This window comes from Ceratocystis lukuohia, assembly GCF_044167205.1.
Source record: "Ceratocystis lukuohia strain C4212 chromosome Unknown Supercontig6_pilon, whole genome shotgun sequence".
NCBI lineage: Eukaryota > Fungi > Ascomycota > Sordariomycetes > Microascales > Ceratocystidaceae > Ceratocystis > Ceratocystis lukuohia.
In genome coordinates, this window is record NW_027263525.1 from 417,352 (window position 1) to 443,394 (window position 26,043).

General features: G+C 48.7%; 5 protein-coding genes across 5 annotated transcripts; 2 read left to right on the forward strand and 3 right to left on the reverse strand.

The window, feature by feature from the left end:
* Positions 1–85: 85 nt before the first annotated feature.
* HOO65_060118 (ATP-dependent bile acid permease) lies at positions 86–5,282 on the reverse strand (the record flags this gene model as incomplete). The annotated part of the gene is made up of 2 exons (XM_071003594.1): positions 86–5,006; positions 5,215–5,282. 2 exons carry the CDS (start codon positions 5,280–5,282, stop codon positions 86–88), a joined length of 4,989 nt encoding a protein of 1,662 aa, XP_070857468.1.
* Positions 5,283–8,651: 3,369 nt separating this feature from the next.
* HOO65_060119 (Protein transport protein SEC61 subunit alpha) lies at positions 8,652–10,464 on the reverse strand (the record flags this gene model as incomplete). Its single annotated transcript, XM_071003800.1, has 3 exons — positions 8,652–8,727; positions 8,802–10,146; positions 10,455–10,464. The coding sequence occupies 3 exons, from the start codon at positions 10,462–10,464 to the stop codon at positions 8,652–8,654; spliced, it is 1,431 nt and encodes a 476-aa protein (XP_070857469.1).
* Positions 10,465–11,390: 926 nt separating this feature from the next.
* On the forward strand, positions 11,391–12,853 carry HOO65_060120 (tRNA dimethylallyltransferase, mitochondrial; the record flags this gene model as incomplete). Its single annotated transcript, XM_071003883.1, has 2 exons — positions 11,391–11,450; positions 11,516–12,853. 2 exons carry the CDS (start codon positions 11,391–11,393, stop codon positions 12,851–12,853), a joined length of 1,398 nt encoding a protein of 465 aa, XP_070857470.1.
* A 406-nt stretch (positions 12,854–13,259) lies between these two features.
* Positions 13,260–15,768, reverse strand: HOO65_060121 (Homoaconitase mitochondrial; the record flags this gene model as incomplete). The annotated part of the gene is made up of 2 exons (XM_071003700.1): positions 13,260–15,578; positions 15,751–15,768. 2 exons carry the CDS (start codon positions 15,766–15,768, stop codon positions 13,260–13,262), a joined length of 2,337 nt encoding a protein of 778 aa, XP_070857471.1.
* A 4,715-nt stretch (positions 15,769–20,483) lies between these two features.
* On the forward strand, positions 20,484–23,361 carry HOO65_060122 (Fungal specific transcription factor domain-containing protein; the record flags this gene model as incomplete). Its single annotated transcript, XM_071003671.1, has 4 exons — positions 20,484–20,792; positions 20,882–21,181; positions 21,304–21,780; positions 21,844–23,361. The coding sequence occupies 4 exons, from the start codon at positions 20,484–20,486 to the stop codon at positions 23,359–23,361; spliced, it is 2,604 nt and encodes an 867-aa protein (XP_070857472.1).
* Positions 23,362–26,043: the final 2,682 nt, after the last annotated feature.

Genomic DNA, 26,043 nt, shown 5'->3' on the forward strand with positions numbered 1-26,043 from the left:
CCCCTCTTCCTTATACAAAGCAAGAAAAGAAAAGACTCCGGCTTCCCATCATTCCCCCCTCCCTCCTCCGGTGTTTTAGCAAGACTTACTCTTGTCTACTAGCTGACTTCACATCATATGCCTTCTTGGCAGCCGTCAATAAAGTCTCATATTCCCCACTTGTCTCACACATGCCCTTGAAGATGCCCTCCTCCATAATCATTAGCTCGTACGGGTGTGCAAACTCCTTGACCTCACCCTTGTCGAGTACAAGCACCCGATCGTAGTCTGCAATTGTCTGTAGTCGGTGGGCAATAGTGATGATCGTGCTCGTTAGCTCACGGATCGTGCCTTGAATTTTGGAGTCGGTCGTATAGTCAATCGAGGCCGTGGCCTCATCCATTAGAAGAACCTTGGGATTCCGCAACATGGCACGGGCTAGGCACAAAAGTTGCCGCTGGCCTTGCGATAGGTTGTTGCCTGATTCACTGACTGGCGACGACAGATCCAAGAAAATGTTCTTGTTCGACTCAGAGGGTGTCGATGTGCCCGATGGAGCGCCAGGAGTCTCGTCAGGCCCAATCAACTGAACACGACGCAAGGCGGCAAAAATATCGGCATCTTCAAATGCCTCAAACGGATCAAGGTTTGTGCGCAGGGTGCCCTGGAACAGTGTTGGCTCCTGCGGCACAATGGTGATATTGCTGCGCAGGTCCTCCAATCCGATCTTGCTAACATCCAGCCCGTCAACCACAATCTTGCCCGTCTCGGCTTCGAGTGCCCGGAACAGTGCTAGAGCCAGAGAGCTTTTACCTGCGCCAGTGCGACCAACGATGCCGACCTTCTGTCGAGGCTCAATCTTGAATGAGACATTTCGTAGTACAGGGTCCAAGTCCTCGCGGTAACGCGTCGTGTAATCGATGAATTCAACGCTTCCTTGAGAAGGCCAGTCATGGGGCGGCCGGCTGTCTTCGATAACGGCAGGTGCCTCTTGCTCTACGTCAATGTATTCCTGAATACGCTCAACCGAGTTCATGTTTTGTTCGTTCATGGCGTACAACCGGACTAGCCATAGGATGTTCTCAGTGAAGGAAATAGCATAACTCAGAGAGATGCCAGCGGCACCGGGATCAATCTTGCCCAGGCTGAGCACAATAAACACACCAGCTGAGAACGAGACCAAGTCTCCAAGCAAGTCGCTGCGGAGAGCCAGCCAACGGTTGCAGGCCCAAAGATAAATGAACGGACGCGATTGCGTGTTGATCTTGGCTAGGTTCTCGCGAATGAAACGTCGCTCATCGCCATAAGCACGAATTGTCGTCATGCCGCTTAGCGTCTCGCCAAACTGCTGGAATAGCGGGCTGCGCTGCACCGACTCGAGACGCTTGAGGTCACGGGATGCACTGATATACAAGATACCAACACCCAGGAAGAGAAGCGTTATGAAGAAGGCCGCTACCAGGAATAGAGGCGTGATGGTGGCAATCAATACTATCGTAATGATGATGCCGAGTGCACAACCAGCAACACTAAGAGCAATGGGTGCAATTTCTTGGTCAACAGCTTCTAGATCTTTGCTGAAGCGGTTCATGATCTGACCCAATGGAGTGACGTCAAAGAACTTGAACTTGGCGCGTGTCACCGACTCGATCAGGCGTGAGTGAATGGACCGAGATGCCGTCAAAGATCCATAGAACACCCAGATATCGCGCATAAAGGCAGCAAAGGCACCAACCAGTCCAATGATAGCAAGAACAGTAATGTAGTAGGTCGCATTAACTGAGGGGGCCTCAGGATGAGTGCCATTAGAAGATGCAACGGCAAGCCACGTCTGTGGGGCAAGATAGGCAGAAGTAGAAGCGGTAAAGATCGAAGATGAGACGCCAGCTTGAACCTGAGACCCTTGGGCATTGATACCCATGGTTGACAGGTTGTCCTTTTCAGGCACATATTGGTTGCTCCATTCACGAACCCAGATACTACTAGCAACAGTGCTTAGCTGTTGGAGCCAGAAGACAGCCAGAGCCACAACCCAGAACCACCACGACCCCATGGACTTGAGGTACAGGATGAGAACTGACCATTTGACACTACCAACAGCCTTGTTCTCTTCCATTGCACTACGCTTAAATTTCTTGGTCGCATCCTTTTTGGAAGTCGCATCGGGAGAGGTACCGTCAGGGCCACCTTCAACAGCAGTTTCGTTACTTGCGGATCCAACACTTGACGGGACACGAGAGGGCAGCCGAGAAATCTCGCGAGAAACACCCTTAGACTTTTGGATCTCCTCGCCAAGCTTACCGGAACCAATGACGTCGTCAGGAGAGCCCTGGGAAACAATACGACCATTTTCTAGCACGACAACAAAGTCGGATGCGGGGACACATAGTTGAGTGTTGTGGGTGACCATGATGCAAGTACGTCTATGCATCAGAGGCCCACGGATACAGTTGGCAAAAATCCATTGGGCAGTATGAGAATCAACAGCACTTAAGCAATCGTCGAGAATGACGTGCTGTGAGTTGGAGTATAAGGCACGGGCAACGGAAATACGCTGCTTCTGGCCACCAGAGAGTGAAATGCCCTTTTCGCCGACAAGGGTCTCGTCACCGTCATCGAGGATATCAAAATCACGTTCCAGAGCACAAGCAACTACAACAGCCTTGTAACGATCCTCGTCGAAAGGAGCGGAAAACAATATGTTTTCCTTGATGGTGGCATTTACAAGCCAAGGAGACTGGGCGGCATAGGCAAGGGTATTGGCAAGACCAGTCTCGGGGTCAACACGCACATCCTCACGACTACGGCCACCAGGACAGTAAACACGGCCCTTCATAATAGTCATCTCACCCAAAAGGGCCATGAGCAATGATGATTTACCAGCGCCGGTGGGGCCAGCAATAATATTGAGTTTGCCGATCTGAAAGTCAACATTGATGTCCAGAAGACGGAAGGCCATGGACCCGTCCTCACGCACGGCGTTTTTGCCACCCCAGATGAAGGTGGCATCACGGATACCAATGATGTGATTTCCATCATCGTCAACATTGTCCTCGCCAAGCTGATGATATTTTTCGGTCTCTTCCTCCATAAGAAACTCCTCAATGCGATCAATCGAGACCTTTGTCTCCTGCACGTGAGCAATCATGTCGCCAAACTGGTCTAGAGGAATGCGAAGCAGCATGAATAGCGACATGGCCGTAAAGGCAGTAGAGGGTAGAAGGGGCTTCTTCTCAATGAGGGTGTAGGAAACAAAGGTGAAAAAGGTGATAAGAACGGGAACTGAATTCCAAATAACGACAGCAATCGACCACAGGATGTAGCGCGAGCGTAGAGCACGAATCTCCTTTTCACGCTTCTCATCGACCATAGCACCAAAACGACGCTCCCATGCAAAGTACTTGATGATGCGGATGTTTTGAAGAATTTCATTGGTAATGCTGATGCGTTTGTCTGTAGCACCCATAATCTTCTTTGAGGTAGTGCTGAAGCCAAGAGCGAGGGTATAGTTGACAGGCAGCAGGATAACCATGACAACGAAGCCGGGAATAGAGCTACGGCCCATGACTTGCCACAGTAAGACAATTGCGAGGGTAAGCTGGACAGGTGCAGCAGCGCAGAGAAAATGGAGATAGGCAGTAATCTCAGCAACTTTGAAACTGTCAACAGACATCAGGTTGATAATGGTACCTAGGTTGGCCTGCTCATCGCTGCCGTTCTTATCATCGTTGTCGGCATCGGCTTCGGAGTCAGAGTCGTCCTTCTTTTTCTTAAGACCAAGAGCACGCTTGGCGCGAGCGACGATACCGTCGTCACTGTCTCCGTTATTCTTGGTTTTCTTCTTGTCTTCGCCAAAAGACTTTTCGTTGCCAGATGCAGCCTTGCGACGTAAGGCCTTGGCGTAGATCTCGCCTACCATGATGGCACGGATACGAATGCAAATCTTGCGACCAGTCCATAGTGCCATGCCGTCGGCAAAGGAGCGTATAAAATCGACTGTGGGGAGAAGGATGACATAGAGCCAAACAACGTTTTTGGGTGCAATGGTTGGCTGCTCAATGTACTGTACAATGGCACGCAGAAGCAGTGTCGGGACAAACGTGAGAGCGCCTGACAAGGCAGCCATAAGACACTGGTATAGAAGCATGCCCTTGAAGTACTTGAGCAAGTGGAAGGCAAGCGTGCTCGTCTTTTTCATTGAGCGGTAGTTGGAGATAATGGCAGCAGCCTTGTCTTTAGGAAGCAAGTTCCAGACCATCTCCATCTCCATAGTCTTGTTGTACCCTTGCCAGACAATGGCATCGACCCAGCCGAAAGTGGCCAGAGAAAGCAGAGAAGCTAGAGGCTCGCGTGAAGGCTCAATGCCATCTTCCCATTCTAAAACAACAGTTTTGTTGCCCTTGCGCTCAGTCAATGCGATTCCCCAAAGAAGCGAGGATAGAATAAGCTGGATAACTGAGATATTGCGCTCGATAAGGCCAACAGGATGTACTAAAGCTGACCGGAATAGAACGAGCTGGATAATCCACAGACAGCCGTAGATGGCTGCGGTGTGGTTCCAAAGGTGAGGCACACGCCACTTCGAGTTACCTAGGAAGAGGCGCAGGCTAGCAAGTATAAGAACGTAGGACCAAGACACAATTCCAGCAATTGGTCCGGCAACCTTATCGAAATGGAAGAGGGGGTAGATGTTTGTGAAGATAAGGCCGATAATAGCAATAACCTCGACGATGATGAGGAAATGCTCAGCAGGAGGCTTGTCAGCCTGAGCAATCGAGCCACGGGTGTTGGTTTTAGCAAGTGCTAAACGGCCGCCGTTTATTTCAACATCGTCTTCAGATGAGTCACCTAGCTCAGCTTCGGCAGCGGTATCAGGAGGCAAATCGGTGTGTTGATGAGCAGCATCGCTGCTGATTGAGATGTATCCGTCGTTCCGGCGAGAGTCAAATAATCGCGAAAGGGCACTGGCAAGCAGCTGAAGGCAAGAAATGGAGACGATGGTTATAGGGAAAGCAATAGCCAAATATCTGCGAGAAAATAAGAGGGCGTTAGTGGCGATTTTATCTTGGGGGCGGCTTTATGTAGATATCTGTCCGTCTTTTTTGCGAGGCGCCGTGTTGCTGCTTAAGAACCGCAAATGGGCGACCAATGGACTAGGTTTCTATCTTCTTCTCTCTGAGTACAGTAAGAGCTTGATGCTTGAGATTCGAAGGGGCTAGATTGGCTAGTACTGACCTTGTCTTGAAGCAAGCTGTGAAATCATCGACCTCCCAGATGGGCCAGGAACAAGTCTCTGGCGCCATGGAGACAGCGAGAGCGCTGGAGGTTAATGAAAGAGTAACAAGGAGATGCTGAGCGGTCTTCTAGCTAAAACCAAGCTCACAAAAGTCGCGCCAGAAAAGGAATGGGAGGGACTCTAGATGAGATGCGAAGAGCAAGTCCCGAGGTGCTTCAGCAATTGGCTGACAAGACGTGAAGATGGAGATGGAATTCCCAGATTCAATAACGAGACGCCAATGAAAACAAAAAAAAAAAAAAAAAAAAAAAAAAAAAAAAGAGAGACAAGAAGCAACACAAGAAAGAAGGAAAATAAAACCTTGTTCTAGCAAAAGGACCGGTGAGGAAAAGAACAGAAAATGTGCCGATCAGGAATATAATTGAAAGCACCCCCAACAGTGCTAGCAAGGCCTGGAACTAGCAAAAAGGGCACAGGGTTTTTGGTGCAAAAGGGAACAAAAGAATATAGTAAGAATTAACTCAAAATTAATAAAGAAGAAAATCGGGAGATGGGAAAAGTTTATAGCGATGATAATCCAGAGAAATGGTAAGAAGGGAGAAAAAAGAGAAGTAAGAGAGAAATACAGAAGAGGGGAAGAAAAGGTCTTCATAGGTCAGGATTGGTAATAACCATTTGGTATTAACATTGACGTTGGCAGATACTAACCTAGACAAAACCGGTGGCGGGCAAGGCAGGACAGGAAGTAAAGTTTTCATCTTCGTATCTAAGTGCGTAATGATAATTGCGCAAATAAGAAGTACATGTGATAAATCTTAGTCTTATGGATGCCTTATACGCGCCAACCAGGAAGATGATAGCTAGCACATATGAGATGGACACTACAAGTGAATGTATAGGAGGGAAGTAAAACTATGAGTCTTCACCGCATCATCAACCACACCACCGCACCGACCAGCACTAACTACAGAGGTGGCAAGCACCTTCCCTTGGTGGAATGAATAATAATAGCTTCCTGCCTGAACAAGAACGTGGGAAGGAAAAAAAAAAAAAGGAAAAACTAGATAGCGCAAATTTGTTTAGGTTAAGCTTGGGGGCAGCCGAAGACTAGAGTATAATATATAGACAACATCAAAGGACACAAATTGGAATACCTTTCAACGACTGCGATAGATACTGGAGGGTATATACCCTGGAATAAGCTTTTTAGCTACTTGTGTGAAACGTTGTTTCCCATATCCCTTCGTGCTATTGCCTCACTTCCAGCACGAAAGCGAAGGGTTTAACTGCGTGGTACATTTGGATCCATCAGGGCAGAAAAGAGCTAACCAATCGCACGCTCTCGATTAAAGCCAACTGCATAGCATGGCCTTTAACATTCCGCTACTCCAAGAGAAAGAAATGTATATGTAGGTGGTACCACAATTACTTGCATTTGCCTAAGCATGAATATACCGCACATCAGCCAACACGCGCACATTACGGATGTGCTGTATGTAGCCATCTCCATATTGTCACCGCTAGCACATGAACTCAACTAGCATTAAACCGCTAAGCGCAATTGCTGACAAAATGAGTTGTGGGGGTCTGTGTAATATAAATAGCCCCCTCCGCCTGCATATCCTGCGCTGCACGCATCCGCGCGAGGCAAGACAAGAGGTGCTCTTCCCCATCTCGCTGCCGATTCCGTTCAGAAAGTAGTTCGTTGAGTCGCGCCGCACAATGGTTGTACAAGCTCCAAGCCTGGATCTTTTTGTAGTTTTCCTTAGTTTTCGTTCTCCATGATTGGGTAGACTCATACTATCATTACAAAAGTGGTGCTTCTTTCTACCTGAGGAGCTAAGCAAGGACCTTTCGTAGTTGTTTTCGCTAAAGAACAAAATACCACCTAGCTGCGAGCGTTGCCCGCTTAATATCAGTCGAGTTAAATACAACGAGAGGGTACTGTAAGCTAAAGTCAACTGTCCTCCAAAGTAAAAGGTACTTGTGTAAGAATCCTACTGGTCGGTTTTCTTACCTTCCTATTCGAGCAACTAACTTTCTTACCTTATCGCGAGGAATTTTTGTATCCTGTGTCATTTTGCATCATCCATGATAGTTTGACAAAGCCCTGTTTAAGCTATGAAATCGAGGGCGAGCAAATTGAAAAGGAGGAATGGATTGTATCTACATGCCACATCCCCATAAATAAGAGCTATTAAGGCATTCTTCATAGCCTAGACCCCTTCATTATATTTTAAGCATACTAGGGCTCACTTCTAGGGTTGCCCATACTGATTCTTGCATCATCATTCCTCGCTAAGCCATGGTATATCTCCCTTAATCAGGCACCCCTTGACTGTGTCTGCTTCATGAAACCCTGCCTATGACAGTTGATAGATTGTTGAATAAACAAAGAATGACACGCTACGAGACCCGCTAGACTGAGTGAAAAGTCTCGTGATTTGAGAAGATACAGGCGTTATGGAAAGCTCGAATACGACGATGTCTTGGGGTCCATCGTGTATGGGCTACGTACCATCTATGCTATACAGAATGGTTGCTTGCGTAACCCGGACACGACTCTAAAACTGGGGCACAAAATGCAGGCTAGAGTGATGATGAGGAGTTTTTAGAAGTTTATCGAAGCTTTAGTTTGATAGTGTGAGTGACATTGTCTCATGGCTATCTGGACTTGGCATGGTGTTTGCTACTGGTGGTTGACTGTGTACCTGGTGGAATAAAGGTGAAAGCAACACGTCCATCCATACAAAGATGGGCAGAAGTTCCGGTGGTTGATAGATATATTTCAACTATCATGAATAGGCATTGTCTCGCTTGGACGTAATTCATTGTTTCCTCCCTCATCTCTCATCTCAAGGCGAACTTGAAATAAAAGGGTATGGTATAATAATGGCATGGCCTTGCACGTTGGCGTGTGATGTCTGGAGATAGATGATAGATATAGACTCATAGTAGAACTGCGTTAGCGTGGCATTCCCATAGCGCTTTGATTTTCTTGGGAACAACCCCTTCTTATCTGATTATCTACCAAACCAATCAACAAAAAACAGAACATATGATGAACATCAAACAACCCCATCCGTAGCATAGCTGTGTAGAACCAAAAGCCAAAAAGGAAGACACAAAACAAAAAAAAAAGCATAAACAGATAGATGTTACGACAGGGCTCGCTCAGTTTGTGCACGTACTTGTGTACATTGGTACAAACGAGTATAGCCTATGTTGCGCGTGTAGGGTTGGTATGCAAGTAGGCAATAGGAATTATACCATGACTTTAAGAACAAAAAAATCGAATTGTGTTGGTATTACACAAGGAGCAGATCGTCTAGACCTCATCTCCTTTTTACTCTCGTTTTAGCTACGAGATCAGGGCTCATACTTCAACTTCAGATCAGCCCTGAGATTCCCACACTAAAAGCTGTGCAATGTGACCTTAGGCCATGATCATGCCCTTCATGCTGGCCATGTCGCCCTCCTTGGCAGCAATTTCAAAGTAACCGTAGATGATGCTATAGGACAAAGATGCAATGTTAGTTTAAGAAAGGACAATAACTGGATAAGGGGAATAAGAGAATAGACTTACGTTACGGCGAGCAGAGTACCGGTACCGGATCCGAGAGCGCCCATCAGATCACTGGCAACAGAGAGAGCACCAATGGTGGCACCACCAAAGGCGGCAGCAGTAGGGATAATGCGCTTAAGCTCCTTGTACATGCTCTGGTCGCGGTGGCCAGCCATGACAAGACCCTGGTCCTTCAGCTGCTTGGCAACATCGCGGGGGCTGGAGCCGGAAACCTCAATCCAGGTCTTGGAAAAGATGGCACAGGCAGTCAGCATGTAGGTGATGTACAGCAGAGTGTGGATGGGGTCCAGAAGAGCATCCTTGAAGTTCAGGGGAGGCGACATGTAGTAGACAAGACCAGAAATGGCTTGCAGCTGCGTAGAGCCTTCCTTGGCCTCCCAGACACCGAAAAGACGAACAATCAGGTTTTCAGAGAAGCGCGAGTACAGCATCTGGCTGATTAGGAAGATGTTGGAAGAGAGGGCAGACTGCAGCATGATGGGCATGTTGGAGGTGTAGAATAGACGGACGGGGTACGAGCCGCGAGCACCACGCTGGCGCGACGACTTGACGGGGATTTCAACGCGGAAGCCCTGCAGGTAAATGACCACAGCAAAGATGACGATGGTGGACAGCAGGTTCATGACATTGGGCAGGTTCTGGCGGTAGAACGCCTCCTGGAGGGCACGCTGCTTGTTGGGCCAAGTCAGGAGCAGGTGGAACAAGGCCAGAATGGCACCCTCGAACTCAGGGCCACGGCCAGTGTTGATGGTGGTGGGAGAGAAGGCCTTCCAAACAATCGACTCGCAAATATTGGTAGCAATGAACAGAGAAACACCACTGCCAAGACCATAGCCCTTCTGCAAAAGCTCATCCAGCAGAATGACAATCATACCAGCAACGAACAGCTGGAGGATGAGCAAGAAGACGATACCGGCACCCAGGTCGGAAGGAGGTCCGTAGAGGCCAGAGAAAACGTAGACAGTGGCAGTACCGGCAGAAAGGATAAAGGCAAACAGCTTCTGGGCGCTCTGGTACAGCTCGCGGTCGGACTTGAGCTCTAGGTTGACATCAATCATGTGGGTACCAGCCAGGAGCTGGAAGACCATACCAGAAGAAATAATGGGGGTGATACCCAACTCCATGAGGGTTCCGCGATTACTGGCCATGACCATACGAAGCCAATATAGGGGATCGGAGTTGTCAGAAGAGACAATGCCGTACAGGGGCATCTGGCTCATGACCAGGAAGATGAGCAGGGTAAGGGCTGTCCACATGAGCTTCTGGTTGAAGGGGATCTTGGTTTCGGGCTGCTGAACCTCAGGGAGGAACGGCACGAAGGGCTTGACCAAGTCAAGGAAGCGAACTGTTTTTTTTTTGGAGAAGGAATGGTTAGCACCATGCTTTGGGAATGAGCATTGGGGAGACTATTTGAAGACATTGAATTGAAGTGGCTGCGAGGAAGCTAAGCTTTATGCGATGAGCGCCGTCTTAGACGGATTATGAGCCATTGTTGGCCCGATGAATTCACCAGGCCGTCGAGACTACCGTTGGGAGCCAATGGCAATGCGCACCACGAGTGATGTGTCCATCGAGGTCGCAGCTACTAGAATCGCAATCACGGGAGCAATCCCCACTAGAACACCGAGGCACTGAAGAGAATCGAAGACTTACGTGAACTCATGATGGGCGAAGGCTATAGACAAGCAGAGATAAGAAACAGGATAGGGACGAAAAGAAGAGAACAAGGACGGAAAACAACACCACTCAATGATAGCTGAGCAATCAATTGCCCTTGCTCGAGAAGAATGGCGATGAAGGAGGGCTGAAGAAAATAAAAAGAAGAAAAAAAGACTTGAACAAAACAGAAAGAAAGGGAAAGAGAGGATGGAATCTTGGGAGGAAGAGAAAGAAGAAGGCGGTCTTTTTGGGTGGACACGCTGGAGCTGGCGATCTGGCTTCAAAAACAAGAGAGCCCGCAAAAAGGACGATGTGTCCAAATTGGCCACCCAAGCTAAAAGGCTACAGGCTTAGTTGGCCTTGAACGCACGCGAGCACGTGATCATACGCTGCTACTAATAGTTACAATCCTTGCTGGGCTTTGCTGGGGTGGGGCTGCTGTCAGCATGTTCGTAGCCGCTTTTAGTGTCTAAACTGGCTAAACTCCACTAAAGAGATCCACTGTAGCGCCTGATCATTCTTGAACTCCAAAAAAGACATCCAATCTCCAATCAAGGCTACTGTGCTTCTAGAAGGTTTTCCTTGCGGCTTACATAATAATGGCATGGGTAAAAAAAATCAACTAAAAATAATCTATAGTAGCAAAAAGCTCAAAGTATTAGTTCGCTTGACACTGAGCCTGTGAATATTCACTTCACTCATGGAATACTAGTAGTTTGAAAATAGGGTCTTTCACGCGGCCTTCTCATAACCCTGCCTCAAGACTTGCTATGCTTTGACTGGAGGCCAGGAATGAGCTTGCTTTCGCTATTTCCTCACGCTCTTGGTTCCCGTCTGGCCACTCTCTTCTGCTGCCCCCTCCGCAAACTAGCGTCTACGTCTGCTGCTTCTACCTCTTTTGCTATCTCAACGACAGCTATGTCGGCGAAAATGAGGCCTACAGACCCCCTGATCGTTATCATGGGCTCCACTGGCACCGGCAAGTCTGATGTACATAACACGTTTGTCCCTGCAGCGCACCCGATGTGTCATACATACATAGACTACTAACATAGCCTTCCTACGGGGGTTTTCCCGCTTTACAGTTGGCTGTTGAGCTAGCCATCCGCTTCGGCGGCGAGATAATTAATGCAGATGCCATGCAGATGTACAGTGGCTTGCCAGTTGTCACCAACCAGATCACCGAGGCCGAAAGACGTGGAGTTCCGCACTACCTATTAGCTCATATCAGCCTTGATCAGGAAACATGGGCCGTGGGCGACTGGAAACGTGAAGCACAAGCCCTCATTGGCGACATTAGAAGCAGAGGCAAACTGCCAATTGTCGTTGGTGGCACTCACTACTATCTAAATGGCCTTTTGTTTGAGGATATACTCGTGGCTGGAGACACCGATACGACATCCGACTTTCCTGTATTAGATGAGCCTACCGAAGTTTTACTTGCCAAGCTGAGGGAAGTTGACCCTGTAATGGCTGATAGGTGGCACCACAATGACCGGCGAAAGATTCGACGATCGTTGGAGATATTCCTACGTATGGGGCGCAAGGCGTCTGACATTTATGCAGAACAACAACTGCGACAGCAGAGTTTCACATCCCCACTTGACGTGCAGAAGCAATCCGGGCCTTGGGAAACGCTCCTATTCTGGGTGTACTCTGAGCCGGAAACTTTGAAAACCCGCTTGGACAAGCGCGTCGACAAAATGGAGCATGCAGGTCTCATGACTGAAATCCAGGAAATGTTCAGCTACCTTGCCGCTAAAAAGGCTTCTGGAATCACTGTCGATATGACGCGCGGCATCTGGCAAACCATTGGCTTCAAGGAGTTTCGTGCGTACCTTGAGCTAGTGAACAGCGATTCGCAAATAGAGCCTGATGTGTTTGAAACCATGAAAGCACAAGCTCTTGAGGACATGAAAACCGCTACGCGACAGTACGCCCGGTCGCAGATTCGCTGGATCCGCCGCAAGCTCATCCCTTTGCTAAAAGAAGAGCCCGGCGCCCTGGCGAAGCTGTTTCTTGTTGACAGTACAGACGTCTCAGCATATGCTCAAACTGTTGTTGAGCCTGCCAGCACCATCACGCGAGCCTTCCTTCAAGGTGAGTCTCTGCCAGCACCAGAAGAAGTATCAGATGTTGCTCGGGAGGAGCTCAGAGCCGCTGGTGAACCTGTCAAACCCCGGGCTATTCCTATTAAGAGAACGTGTGAGCTATGTCACATAACGCTAGTGTCTGAAGACCAGTGGCAGAAGCACCTTAAAAGCCGCCGCCACCACAGAGTAGCTAAGAACGCCAAAAAGCGCGCCCTTGCTATAATCCCAAATCAACCGGCCCAAGATGTGTTGGCAGTGGACGAAGCCATAGCAGACATGGAAGGACTTGAAGCTGATTGAGGTGATGAAGTAGCATAAAAATGGGACCAAGACATGTAGTATGTATGACAGAACCTGCAGCTCTACAAAACCATCAACGAGAGAAACATTGGCATTTTGGAGTCTTGGTTGCGATGAGCGGGGCCTTGCCTACATGTTTAGAATATAGCGCCCCATAGATTAGGCTGGAGAAAAAGGAGGAGGAGACTCGAATATAGAACAAGAGAAAAGAAAACAAATCTAAAAGACACCAATCACAGGCCTATGAACATACAAACAAAACCCATACACTAAACTCCGCTCACCCATTCAGCCACTGAGCATCGTACAACTAGAGAGACCTGGCTCTGGTTGGCTAGGCTCATTTATATGAAAAACACGGACCAATATCCACACTATCAATTGTTTGGTTTTATTTTTCGTGCCCTTACAGGCCGATCTCAGCCTTGACCCATTTCTCCAGACCGCCACGGGCGATGATCTCTTGGACGTTAGGGGGCAGTTCGCCAACCTTCTGGCTCCAAGACTCGCCGCTTTTGCCCTCGGTGACGGTGACCTTGGAGCGACGCACATCCCAAGTCAGCTTCCAGCCAGTGCGGCGAGTAGGCAGCTTCTCGGCATCCTTGAAGGTCTCACGCAGGCGCTGGATGAGACGCGGTACTTCGACGCCCATAAGGGCGTTGTTAATGGAGTTGCGACTGAAGATGTTGCCAAAGCTGCCCGATACAACTAGCGGGATCTGCTTAGCCAAAATAGCCGTGGCGGCTTGCTCGCGTGACGAGCCACAGCCAAAGTTGAAACCGGCTACGAGAATGTCGCCGGCCTTGGCGATGTTGCGGAACTCGGTGTCGTAGTTTTCCATGCATACCTGGGCCATGGTTTCCTTGGGCACGTTATCCTGGTACGTGTACTTTCCGGGGTAGATGCCATCAGTGTTGATGTTGTCAGCATCACACCACACAATTTCACCCTCGATCTTTTCAGGGAAGCCTTCCAGGACCTCCGTCAAGGTCTCCGACTCGCTCTCAGCGGGAGCCGAGCTAGAGTCGGCCGCTTCACCGGCAAGATTCTTCTCACCCTCAGCAGCAAGAGCCACGGCTTCGGCAATCAGCTTTTCTAGAGCAGACTCGACACTCTGGGTCTTGTCGGCAAGAAAGTCGCCGCTTCCCTCGCCAATAATAACCTTTTCAACGCCCTCAGGCTTCTCGTACCAGCCAGGACCAGCAATCTTGCCCTTCAGAGCACTGGCAGCCACGACTTCGGGACTAGCAAGGTAGGCCTTGGCCGCAGTCGAGCCCATGCGACCCTTGAAGTTGCGGTTACTGGCACTAACACCAACCTCGCCAGGCTCCAAAAGACCAGTGCCCAGGCCAATGCAGGGGCCACAGCCAGCAGGCAAAGTCTCAGCACCAGCATTAACTAGCACTTGCCAGTCGCCAGCTTCCTCGGCAGCCTTTTGTTCGGGAATAGACGCAGCAGCAATGTAGAACTTGACGCCATCCGCAATCTTCGGAGTCTGGCCATTGGCAGCAGCTTCCCTGAAGACGCGGGCCGCTGCAGAAATATCAGACGAGCGAGAGTTGGTGCACGAAACCAGATAAGCCTTATTAACCGCAATGTTCTGGGCCTCCAGATCACGAAGGGGAGTAGCAACCTTGACGGAGTTTGGGCCAGCAACGAAAGGGGATAGAGTTGACAGGTTGAGGTACAGCTCCTTGGCATAAGTAGCACCCTTGTCAGCCACAAGCGGGTTGGCAAACAGATTATCTAGAGCCTCATGAGTGAACTTGCTCTTGCTAGCTTCGTCGAGAACGGCAGAAGAGGTGGCCTTGGCACGCAGCCATGACTGGAGAACCGAGTCAATAGGAAACAGGCCACTTAGGGCACCCCATTCAGTGGTCATGTTAGCAATAGTCAGGCGGTCATCAACAGGAATTGAGTTTAGGGTCTGCTCAGAGCCAGTGAATTCAATGGCATGGTTTAGCACGTCGTCGTTGTTGAACAGGCCGCAAAGGGCAACAATGACATCTTTGCCGGTGACACCAGCGGGCATGATGCCGGTTAGAGTAATCTTGGCGATAGGAGGAATCTGCCACCAGGTGCGGCCAGTAGCCCAAATCGATGCGGCGTCCGTGCGAACCATGGGGGTTCCCAGGCAGCCCACGCCACCGTACATGTTAGAATGGCTGTCAGAAGCAACAGTGACTGTTCCAGGCCAGGCGTATCCCTCTTCGACCATGATTTGGTGGCCAATTCCGCGGCCAGCAGGGTAGAAGTCAACGCCGTGCTTCTTGGCAAACTCCTCGATCTGGCGGTACTTTTTGAGATTGTTTTCCGACTTATTCTGAACGTCATGGTCTAGGGTCATGACGACCTGGCGGTTGTTGTGGATAGTAGATGCTCCGATGCTCATAAACTTGAGAGCCACAGGCCACGAGTTGTCGTGAGTCATGCAGTGGTGGGGTGACAGAGTGACATAGTCACCGGACTTGACTTTCTTGCCAGCGGCCAAGCCAACCGAGTAGCGCTGCACAATCTTTTCTGTGAGAGTTTGCGGGTTCTCGGGCGCCGGCGTGGAAATCGAGTCGAAGGCGGACAAGACATTGCCATTGAGCACGTGGGCGGTTGTTGAGAAGGAAGATCTAGCAGTAGTGGCCGTGATGGCGTTACGATGCACAGCACCCAGCTGAGTCCGGGCGGTGAGTGTAGGAAGGCGACGGGTAGTAGAGAGAGCCAAGGCTCTAGTCTACAGCAAAGAGAAGGACAAGTCAGTCATATGGACGTTACTGGCACAGGCTGGTCGTGCTGGCAGCAAGCCCAGCGAATATCGGGGAATGAATGGGGCGGGCAGAACAAGCGCGTTTTGGATGGGTTGGGTCGGCCAATTGGCCAAGTGAATTGGTGCGACAAAGACTTACACTGGCCCGGGGGATCATGATTGGCTAGTTTTGCGTGTTTGAGAAAGCGGTTCAAGTTTAGTCACACCTTCATTTAGCCTTACAGGCAGCGTGAACATCAGGGAAAAAAAAAAAGCCCACCTACGATGACGAACTAAAACTTTGGCGTTGATGGACCGGGGTTGAAGGTACATGGGTACATGAAATCCTCTAATGGCAGCTGGGCCAATCAGGACCACTGTAAATCAATAATGGAGCTCTTAGACCCAGAGTGTGGTGACTAAGCATGCAATGTGGTACAGTACTTTGTGTTACCTGACTTCATAGAGAACAATAGACGAGAGAATAGACAAAGGACACTCGACGTTCTAGGATCACTCACTATCAATAACTTTTCTGAGTAGACAGACTGACGATCATATATGGTTTTAGCCTTGTAGATGTGTGAGGCGGTGGGTCTCGTCCGGGTTTTGGTATAGTTATATACGGTCAGGTGTTAGGCCTGATCACCAACGCATGGATGACACCAATGGCACCATGTCAACTTTGGCCAGAAAATAAACATGCGCTCCCGCAATGTGTAGAATGCCAAGTGTCATTAAGCAACGGGTTTTAAGACTTCTATATTCTGTCTTTCTGCCCTGGGAAAACTGGACTTTTCAAGTGGCTGAAGCGCAGTATTTGATTGCGTAGGCCTGTTTGTGTTAGCCTGGCACATAGCAAGCTTTTGCCGCTGCTATACACGAGCACAACGCACTACTGAAAGACCAAAACTGGTCTCGATGTACTAGGCTAAGTGGCTGACATCGAGTGTCCTCATCCTCTATACGCCCGAGAGCCGGCAAATTATCAGCATGCTGCTTCATGCTAATAATAGAAATACACACGAAAACTAAAGCCATTTCCCGATGCTTGACGCAGAAATAGCCCAGAGGGTTGAAGGGGAGTTTTTCAAGCCATGAAGGCCAGCATGGCAATGCAGGGGGAAGAGGGAAGAAGGGGGCAGATTTGAGGCAAGATGGATCCCATTATTCCGTAGAATGGAAGGGGGTGAAGGCTATGAGTACGATAGGCAGCAACTTTAAAGTTTAATAGAAAGAGGACGCTAGGAGGAAGGGAGGGTGCAAGGTTGGGTCTGGGATGATGGATAAATAAACAATGCTGCCTGTTGAGTGATAGCAAGCATGAAAGCGAGGAGGAAAATGAGATATGAGAGACGGCTAGCTTTACGTCACCTGATTTAAACAATGGAGAAAAGGCACTCCCTGCAACAAACTTCTAGTCCAGGGGGGATTATGAAAAAGAACAATAACAAAGCTTTTAGGAGAAGTGCCCAAGCGCTGAAAAGCTTAGCCAAGTAGGCCTCCCAGGAGAAACGCGTACCGCACAGAACACACAAACGCTGGTCACCAACATCCCTGAAACAGGTTGTGCTTCCGTGTGATTTTCATTTTCAGTTACTTCTCCGTTCGAACCTTCTGGCCTTGACTTTTTCTTCTCCCTTCTTCTAGGGACCTTCGCGAACAATCTCGGGTTATAATCCGAGCTACACTCGCTCCGCCCCTTTAGCAGCCTACCCATCTTCGTAAGAACGAGGCCAACTTCTCAGATGCTTTAGTACCAAGACGAAATACGACGAATTACTCTTGTCAGCTCGCCGGTGAGGTCAGGTGAAGAAAACAAAGGAACAAACTGCATCAGAGAGAATAGCCAACAACAGGGAAGAAAGTAAAGTTGGGATGAGACTTTTTTTTTTTTTTTTTTTTTTTCTAAATCTACACTGCAAATTTGCGGGGCAGTTTGTGATTACAGTGGGGCCAGCTGCCAGCACCCACTGAAGTGCTTGTTTGCTTTTCCCCTATCATGGCTGCAGCAAGTAGCACATGTTTCAGAATGTCATGGAAGCCCAGGGAAACAAGAGGAACTGATCACTAATCACTATCTATAGCATGCTAACCACAGCACACGATATGGTGATATCGGCGATTACATCATAAGACGATGCCACGGCTTGATTGCTAAGCTAAGCTAAGCAACAACAGACACCCAATGCTCCGAATGATGGGGCAGTGAACAACGGGATGTGGGAGATAGAGGGACACGGCTGATAGGACGGGCAGGAAATGAACCATCGTCAATCGAGATGCAGCAGCGAATGGCCTTTTTTCGATTCTCTGACCTGGCTCCGGCCTTTCTTAGAAAATCTGATATTCTTGCGGGGGAGTGGCATCTCCCGGTTTCTTGTTGTACGTAACCTTGCCTTGCCTGGAGATGATCGTCAAAACCCTCCGAAGCGGATATTTGAGCAAGACGGAACAGAACGTCTTTGGCCCTCGAGAGTCGAAGATTTAGAGAAACTAGATTCGAAAAGACGTATGTGTCGCTCTTGTTCTTATTCTTATTCTTATCTGCCATAGGAGTCTTTGTCCTCTGTCCCGCCAATCCTGTCAACTCGCTGTGGCGGCAGACGGACAAATTTTTGCTTCCATTCCCTTTGAGGCTCAGGCTTGTCCAATACCGGATGAAGGTTGCACCGAATGCGCTGCGTCTCCCCGTTCCTAATTTTTTTCTTTGTTCACAATGGCTGTTATATCTCGGCGTCTAGCCTGGCTGGCCTTGAGCTGAAAGACATTCGCTTCTTTCCTCTCCCCATCCACTTTTGTCTTCCAAAATCCGTATTTACCGTATCCATCGCATTTCAATCTCTCCTTTGATTTCAAGCTATAGTTGCAAAGATTTATATATTACTACGACTTTGATATTGCGTAAAAAGGCCTGCGAAAAGACGACTCATGATGATGTATAGTGAGCGTGTGGCGGGGATCTAGTGCCCCTCATTGATAACCCTGACCACTAGGGTTCACACATGCTGGCTGTCGCCTACAAGCAAGGGGCGGGCAGCTGCGTTGAATGTGATAGAGCCACAGTATGATCCAACAGGAACTACGAGCGGCGAGGTTGCTTCAACCTAATGGCTCTCTAGCTTCGCTTCCGGCATCTTGCCTCAGCCTTCATAGCCACTCGTCTTGTGTATGTGCACCCGCTATGGCCCATGGCCAATGAACAGGCTCCTTGCCCTACGGGAGACTGGCTGCCACTTACCAAAGCTAGCATTTGAAGGAAGCGCTGTGCCCCTTGTGCTGCGTTAAGTGACCACGGCAGTCGTGAATTTCTGCCAAGAATGAATCCGTCAAATAATGTATAGATTATTCTTGCATTCTTGGTAGGCGCAGAGAGAGGAGGAAAATAATGCTTCTGTAGGTCTGGCCTGACCCTGGCTTGGCTTTGCCGCGGTTTGGGCTCTGGTTGATGATGAGTCAAAGATTGCCTATTGCTGCGTGAAACTGCAAAGAAAATGCCAGATGTCCCGTCTGTTTCCGTCTCATAGACTTGAGTAGAGGAGGGAGAAGGACAGTGAGTGGGTTCTTCTTCAGTATTCAGTGCTATTTTGATTTTTACTTCGTCGACGTAGTAGATGAAAGAAGACCAGGAATCGTCTTGAATAGCCTGCGATCTATTAACTGGTGATGGAACTGCGGACTAGATACTGCAAAACGAAGTTATGAGTAACGATGGACCAGGATTTGTATGTATCCCAGCGAACATAGTATAACAGCAATATTCCATCTCGGGGTCTTGGAGAGTTTTCGGCCCCCATCACACTGATTAATAGCCCGTGCCAGGCCAGCCCAAGAGTAGAATGTGGCAGCCTAGGTATCAGACCATGCCTAGTTGCCGTTGAAGTACCAACTCATGGGTTCTAGGGCTTGTACGCTAAAACACTGTAAAAGTCAGGGCCCAAAAAGTACATAACAGGGGTCATGATAGCCCCACCAAGCCACTGAGTACTCAAGCCACTGAGTACTCAAGCCACTAGAATGGTCGCTTAAGCCCCCCTCCTTTGCAAGTAGGTACTTTCCTCGCCAGGGGGAGAGGGGTGATCACCACTAAAGGGCAAACGCACCCACAGAATATCGCCAACTTTTTATTCTTTTATTATTATTTTCTTTCTAGAATTACTATCAATTCATACATCGCCGCTCCTTTTCCTCTCCTTTCATTCCCTTTCGCTTCGAAGATTGACATCAAAGTTGTCGCAGAATTTTTCTATTTAGTCCGATTTTATCTACCAAATTCTCCGTCTCCGTTTCCCTGCTTTGTTTTGCTCTGCTTCGCTTCGCTGTTCATTGAGAGGTTATCGCGTCGATTAAATCAATCAGCTCCCATATTGGGCTTCCGTTTTTCTTCTACTGCCAAATCAATACCAAGCAACAGCGCGGTCTTCTCATTCCATCCAGCCTGCGTTCTCTGTCTGCTACAATCTGGCTAGCTGGCTGGCTGGTACTCTGGTCCTATCGTCGTCACCATTGCTCATAGAACACCCATCCCCCCCCCCCCCCCGGCCAATCAATCCCCACTTCCTCCACTATCATTCATTGCTCATCATTCATAATCCTATCCACTCCCACTTGTGTTCGTACTGACTGACTGGCCTTACTTGACCTTGGCCTTGTGAGCAATCCCGTTCTCTTCTCTTCCTTTCGTCATATTTGCCGTCATCATTTTTAATCCTTCCTTGTCCACTTTTGACGCCAGTTTTTTCTTTTTTGCTCTTGCTTCCCCAAACAGCTTCTTCCACTTTCTTTTGTTTTCGGTCGTTATCGAACTAGATAAGATACTCGAGTGCTTGGTCGGCTAGCTATTGCCGGAAGGAGATATCTAAAGATACAGAAAAATCTTTCCTCGGCCCCGCCATGTCCTACATCACTTCGCCCTGTGTCAATGGAAATAGTCCCGTCCGACCAAGCCCTGGTGCGGCTTCAGACATGACGATAGCCAGTCCTATCATGAGTAGCAATGTCTCAACACCTGTCCAAACCCCAAGTGGCCAGCACCAGGCTACTACTCCCGGTAGTTCCACTACTACCGCCAATACACCTGCAGCCTCGGCCGGCGCCGGCTCCGGACACGCCATAAAAGCACCAAGAATATTAGCCTGTGTATTGTGTCAACACCGCAAGATCAAATGCGACCGGAACACGCCCTGCTCCAACTGCATCAAGGTCAGTCAGTCAATCCATGTTTACACGCCTGCTCGGTCTTCTCTGCTTGTCTTTGCACTGAATTTTCGCCCCCCGCTAACCCCTCCCAGGCCAATGCCACTTGCACTCCTAGCACACCAGCTCCTGCTCGGAAACGACGCCGCCCCAATCAAGATCTACAAGAACGCCTTGCGCGATGCGAAGAACTGCTCAAGACCTATTACGCCACTAGTGGTCCCGCTTCAAGCATTAGCACCGCCTCGTCTACGCCATTAGACTGCTCAACCGACACTGAGCCCGCTCCATACCCCCCAAACTCGACTGGATTCACACAAACTGGCCGCGTAGTAATGGAGGATGGCACTACTCGCTTTACTGACAGTGCCCTCTGGAGCAAATTTTATGACGAGGTAAGAAGGCTAGCTAGTTACATGAGCATATATTCAAAGAGGCGGTGACAATCAACTCTGTTCTACAACATCTTTTTCCTATTGAACTTTTCGTCGTTTTTGTTAACATCAACTTGCTACAGCTATCTGCCATGCGCCAAATCATAAATACCCAAGACAGTGGTATTGAAGACACAAGCCTTGGCTCTGAGAGCACCAGTCCCGACGAGCTCACGGAACTCATGATGAACGACTACTCAAACATGTCGCTACGTGATGTGCAACCCGAACCTGTGCAAATGTTTCGCCTCTGGCAAGTCTTTTTGGACAGAGTTAATCCTCTCATGAAGATTATCCACGTACCTACAATCCAAGGCTATATTGTCAATGCTGCAGGCTACTCAAGTACTAGCCTTCCCGCTAATTACCGGCCGCTAATCTTCGCCATTTTCACCATGGCCGTGTACTCTCTCACCGACATTGAGTGTCGCCAAATGCTGGGCGTGCCGCGTGAAGATGCTATAAAAAAGTATTCCCATGGTGTGCGCACTGCGTTATCCAACGTCAATTTTATGCAAACATACGACATCCCTATCCTGCAGGGTCTATTTTTGTATTCGGTAGGTGTCTTCTAGCTTTATACCCTCTTGAACGCCTGCTCCTCTAACAAATAGCAACATTAGATCTCACTATCTGGCAAAATCGATCCTCACTCTCACTGGATCTTTGGTGGCCTTTGTATGCGCATTTGCCAAAAGATGGGCCTGCACCGAGATGGTGAAGTCCTGGGCCTCTCCCCCTTTGAAACCGAAATGCGACGTAGAATTTGGTGGCAGATTGTACTTCATGACGCTGGCTGCGCCTTGATGACTGGCATGAGTGTCAACGTCATTCCCTCTTTCTGGGACACAAAGCTTCCTTCCAATGTCAATGACGCAGACCTCTTCCCTGGATCTACTGACCCTGTGGAATCTCGCGAGGGCCCTACGGAAATGGGCTTCTCATTGATATCCTACGAACTCGGCCGTTTCATGATTCGCAGCCATGGAATGGCGGGCTTCGAAACCGCCATTATGGGTGTTGATCCCAAAAGCGGTCGTGTTCTGAACAAACTCGATCTTGAACTGGTGCGTAAATATCGTGCTTGGGTCCGTGATTTCAAGCAAAAGATCCAGTCCCAAGCTGAAAAGTATCTTGATCCAACTGCCGGGCCTATGCACGAAGCTGCAAGCTTGCTGGTTGATTTCATCATAAAGAAGCTTCTTGAGGTTCTTGAGCCTTCAGAGGACATGCCTCAACCAGACTCTGATGACTTCGATTTCAAGGAAAGAATGTTCCGCTTGGGTGTTATGAACCTTGAGAGTCACCTAGAGCTCTACGGGGTCATGGAGCGACTCAATTATCTATGGTTTGCCAAATGCCATTTTTCCACGGACGTCATGGTCATGGTGGCCGGTCAGCTCATGAAATATACGACTGGCCCATTTATCGACCGGGCATGGATCGCTATTGATCAGACATACCACTACCATCCTGAGCTTTTTGATATGAATAAACGGCCAACGCACTCGCTAGGCACATTTCTACTTAGAGGCTGGGCTGGACGAGAAGCAGCGCTGGTCGCACTTGGGGAGGCCTCTGTACCTCCTAGATGTATTCTAGAACTACGCACCCGTCTGCCTAATCACTCGTATGATTCCTTTTCAGACGAAGTTCTATCGGAACCGCCCATCCCGTCTTCCTTGGAGGCACCAATGTCAAGCATGCCGATGAGAGCTATGCGCGGCGGAAATTCTAATATGCAAAGTGCCAATATTAATAACGCCGCAGTCAGCACCAGCAACCTTGCTGGTAGCAGTGGCAACAACAACCCTGAACTCATGAACGAAACTCTCGATCCCTCCATTGACCAACTTATTGGGGGATACCTCAACGTCGCACAGTTTGACTGGGACATGTGGCAAGATGGAAGCAACAGCAATCCCATGAACATGAACACAGCTAACATCACCAACGTCAACAATCGCACGCCGCAGACTCCCATGATGCACAACTTTGACAATGTCCTCCAGCCAAACTCCCTCCCCGCTACGATTCCTGGCTTTGGTAATATCCCTGTCGTCCATGGGATTTCCATGAACAGCCATGATATGGAAGCAAGCCCTGACGGACTTAAGCATCCTGCTCCAGGTCCATGGTGAAGGACGTGAATCCGGCAGCTGGTGTAACTATTGAAACAAGCTAGGTGCAACAAGCTCCTGTAGTCTGTATCAATTTGTTACGTGTATAATAGTAAATAGTGTGTTTCTAGCACCTACTTCTCCGCTCACTTACGCGGCGAAGCATACGGCCCTTTCGTTTTTGAATTCTGGTCTCTCGACTGCCGCAATTGTGCTAAAGTATACCTGCTCTACCGAAGAAAGTCAGGTGCATCCGCTCTGCCCTGAGATCAAAGCGTAAAGCTGCTAAGCTATAGGCCAGACCTAGGCTTAGTCTTGTGTTTCCAGACGCAGGCGGCTATGCCGTAGTACAGTAGCAAGTTATCTAGCCTACTGGATCTTACTGGCATACGGATGGAACGATCTGTGTGGGTGCAATATCGGTATTACGTATTGTCTGTCAGACCTAGACAGGGCCGATGTTGTTTCTCTCTTATTTGAAATTTCTTACATCCTGGAAACATTCTAGCACGGATGAAGCCAAAAACGGTAGCGACACCTGCATTCCTGCTGGTGACAAAACCGCTTGGATTGCTTGGCTGAATTGGATTGATTAGAAGAACTCTTAGACATGCAGCGCGTTGTCGTGTCCTTCTTTTTCTTCTGACTAGATATGTGGTCACCCAGTTCTTAGATCTTGCAGCATCTACATCATGGCATACACGTCATTTCTTGTAATTCTTTTTATTTAATCTGATTTCCTTTTATATGCTACGAAATATAATTCATTTGACTTGGGCGGCAAGATGTACATCGTACTTGACGGGGTCGACGTGCTATTCTTGAAAATGTAGCGAGTAAAGGGATAGACCAGACCATATGGCCAAGCTAGGGGCATGAAGACAGCAGGAAACCAAAAAGAAAACTTTGTAGGATTCCAGTTATCATCGTCAAGAATGAGTGATGACCTCACATGAAGATTATATATCATTGGGGGCAAAAAAGGAATGGTGATGGTTGAAAACATACAACACCGAGGATTCGCATGTGGTCACCCACCATACTACTGGTTCGGCGCTCTGTGGCTTGACTAAGGGGGAGCAGACGGGACCCCGTACTTTCCACAGGCTATGGTCGTATGTCGGAGATATAGCGCTATTATCGGACATTATATTCTGTCTGGATCACCGCCCCGGGCGTCTTTTTTTGTTCTTTCGTCGTGTGATCTTGGTGATTCCAGTAGACCTTGGATAGATTCAAGCTCAAGTCACCGCCTCGGAGTTCTATCCATTATATTCCGCCGGGGCCTATCTCCCGTGCCGAAAGCTGGTACGTTTTTCACCTGGTTTCTATCTACCAAAAATACCAGGCAACTAACCCTGAAACTCAACAGGTACGGACGGCCCTCGGGCCACACTAGATAGAGAGTTCTCCTAGCTCTAATGCCGGGCCCTAGAAAGTCACAGGGGATGCTTGAAATCTATGTTTTCCTGTCACTGCTGACCGGCCGGAAGATGCTCCTGCCCAGGACATGCCGTCGTACTGCTGTAGAAGACCGGTAGGTAGGCGTTCGGTGATACAAGCAAACAGGCAAACCCTGGAATTCTGCCTGATAGCTAACCCGGCGCCGTTTGATCCTTGGAATTCCATGGGGGTAAAATATCTTCAAGTATTTGGGGTTGAGCTCGACACGTCTGCCGATTAGCCCTGGTGATTCCTACAGACACTAGGTAAATCCAAGTTTATGTTCAAGAACTTGACCCCTCTCCGGCTTTGGAAGTAAAAAGAGCGCCAATCAACCAACAAATACGGTGTCTCAATTCGGCCTACCGCTTTCCTATACCCAACTTATTTCACACGCAATAGAATATATACATTAGTGGGTGGTTACATTATAGTCGGTTAAAGGTACTAATGGCCGGCCCCAAGAAGCTAATATCTAACGAGCACAAGAAGTATGTTTATTAGCCCAGTGCAATTCCTGCACATGTACATACTTGGGAAATTCAAGGAGCACCAAAGCTAGACACTTTGTATCCTTTCATGACTGCATGAACAAGCAGTATGTCTTGCTTTGCTTTTACTAAATTCAACGCAAGCTTGAAGGCTAAAGTGGTTGGGGTTGATTCGGCCTGGCTGTCTATGAGTGGGGGTGAATGCTAGTTTTCAATTGGTCTGATTCTTTTCCTGCCAAAGGCGGTGAAAAAGCAGGGCTCGCATGGCATTACACATAAACAACCACCACCACCTACCTACCTTGAATTCCGGCCAAGTACATGACAGAAAAAAAGTATCACGACAAAAAAGTAACATACAACACTGGGGATTCCCATGTGGTCACCCACCATAGTACTAGTCCAGCGCTTTGTAGGTTAACTAGGGGAGAGCGGACGGGATCCCGTGCTTTCTACAAGCTATGGTCGTATGTCATGATCACAAGCAAGATATCATGATCTATATCATAGGTCTTCTAACAGTACAAATTAATGAAAAATGAAGAATATCGTAGAGAATACATACAACACTGGGGGTTCTCATGCGGTCACCCACAATAATACTAGTCCAGCGCTTGGTAGGCTGACTAGGGGGGATCTCGTGTTCTCGACAAGCCATGGTCGTATGTGAAGTTCTGACGACACCGGTGCAAATTATATCTCCAAGTTTAGCCGGCCAATCGCTTGGAGTAATCTTTTCAACAACTTACTTCTTATATAGCATGAAGCC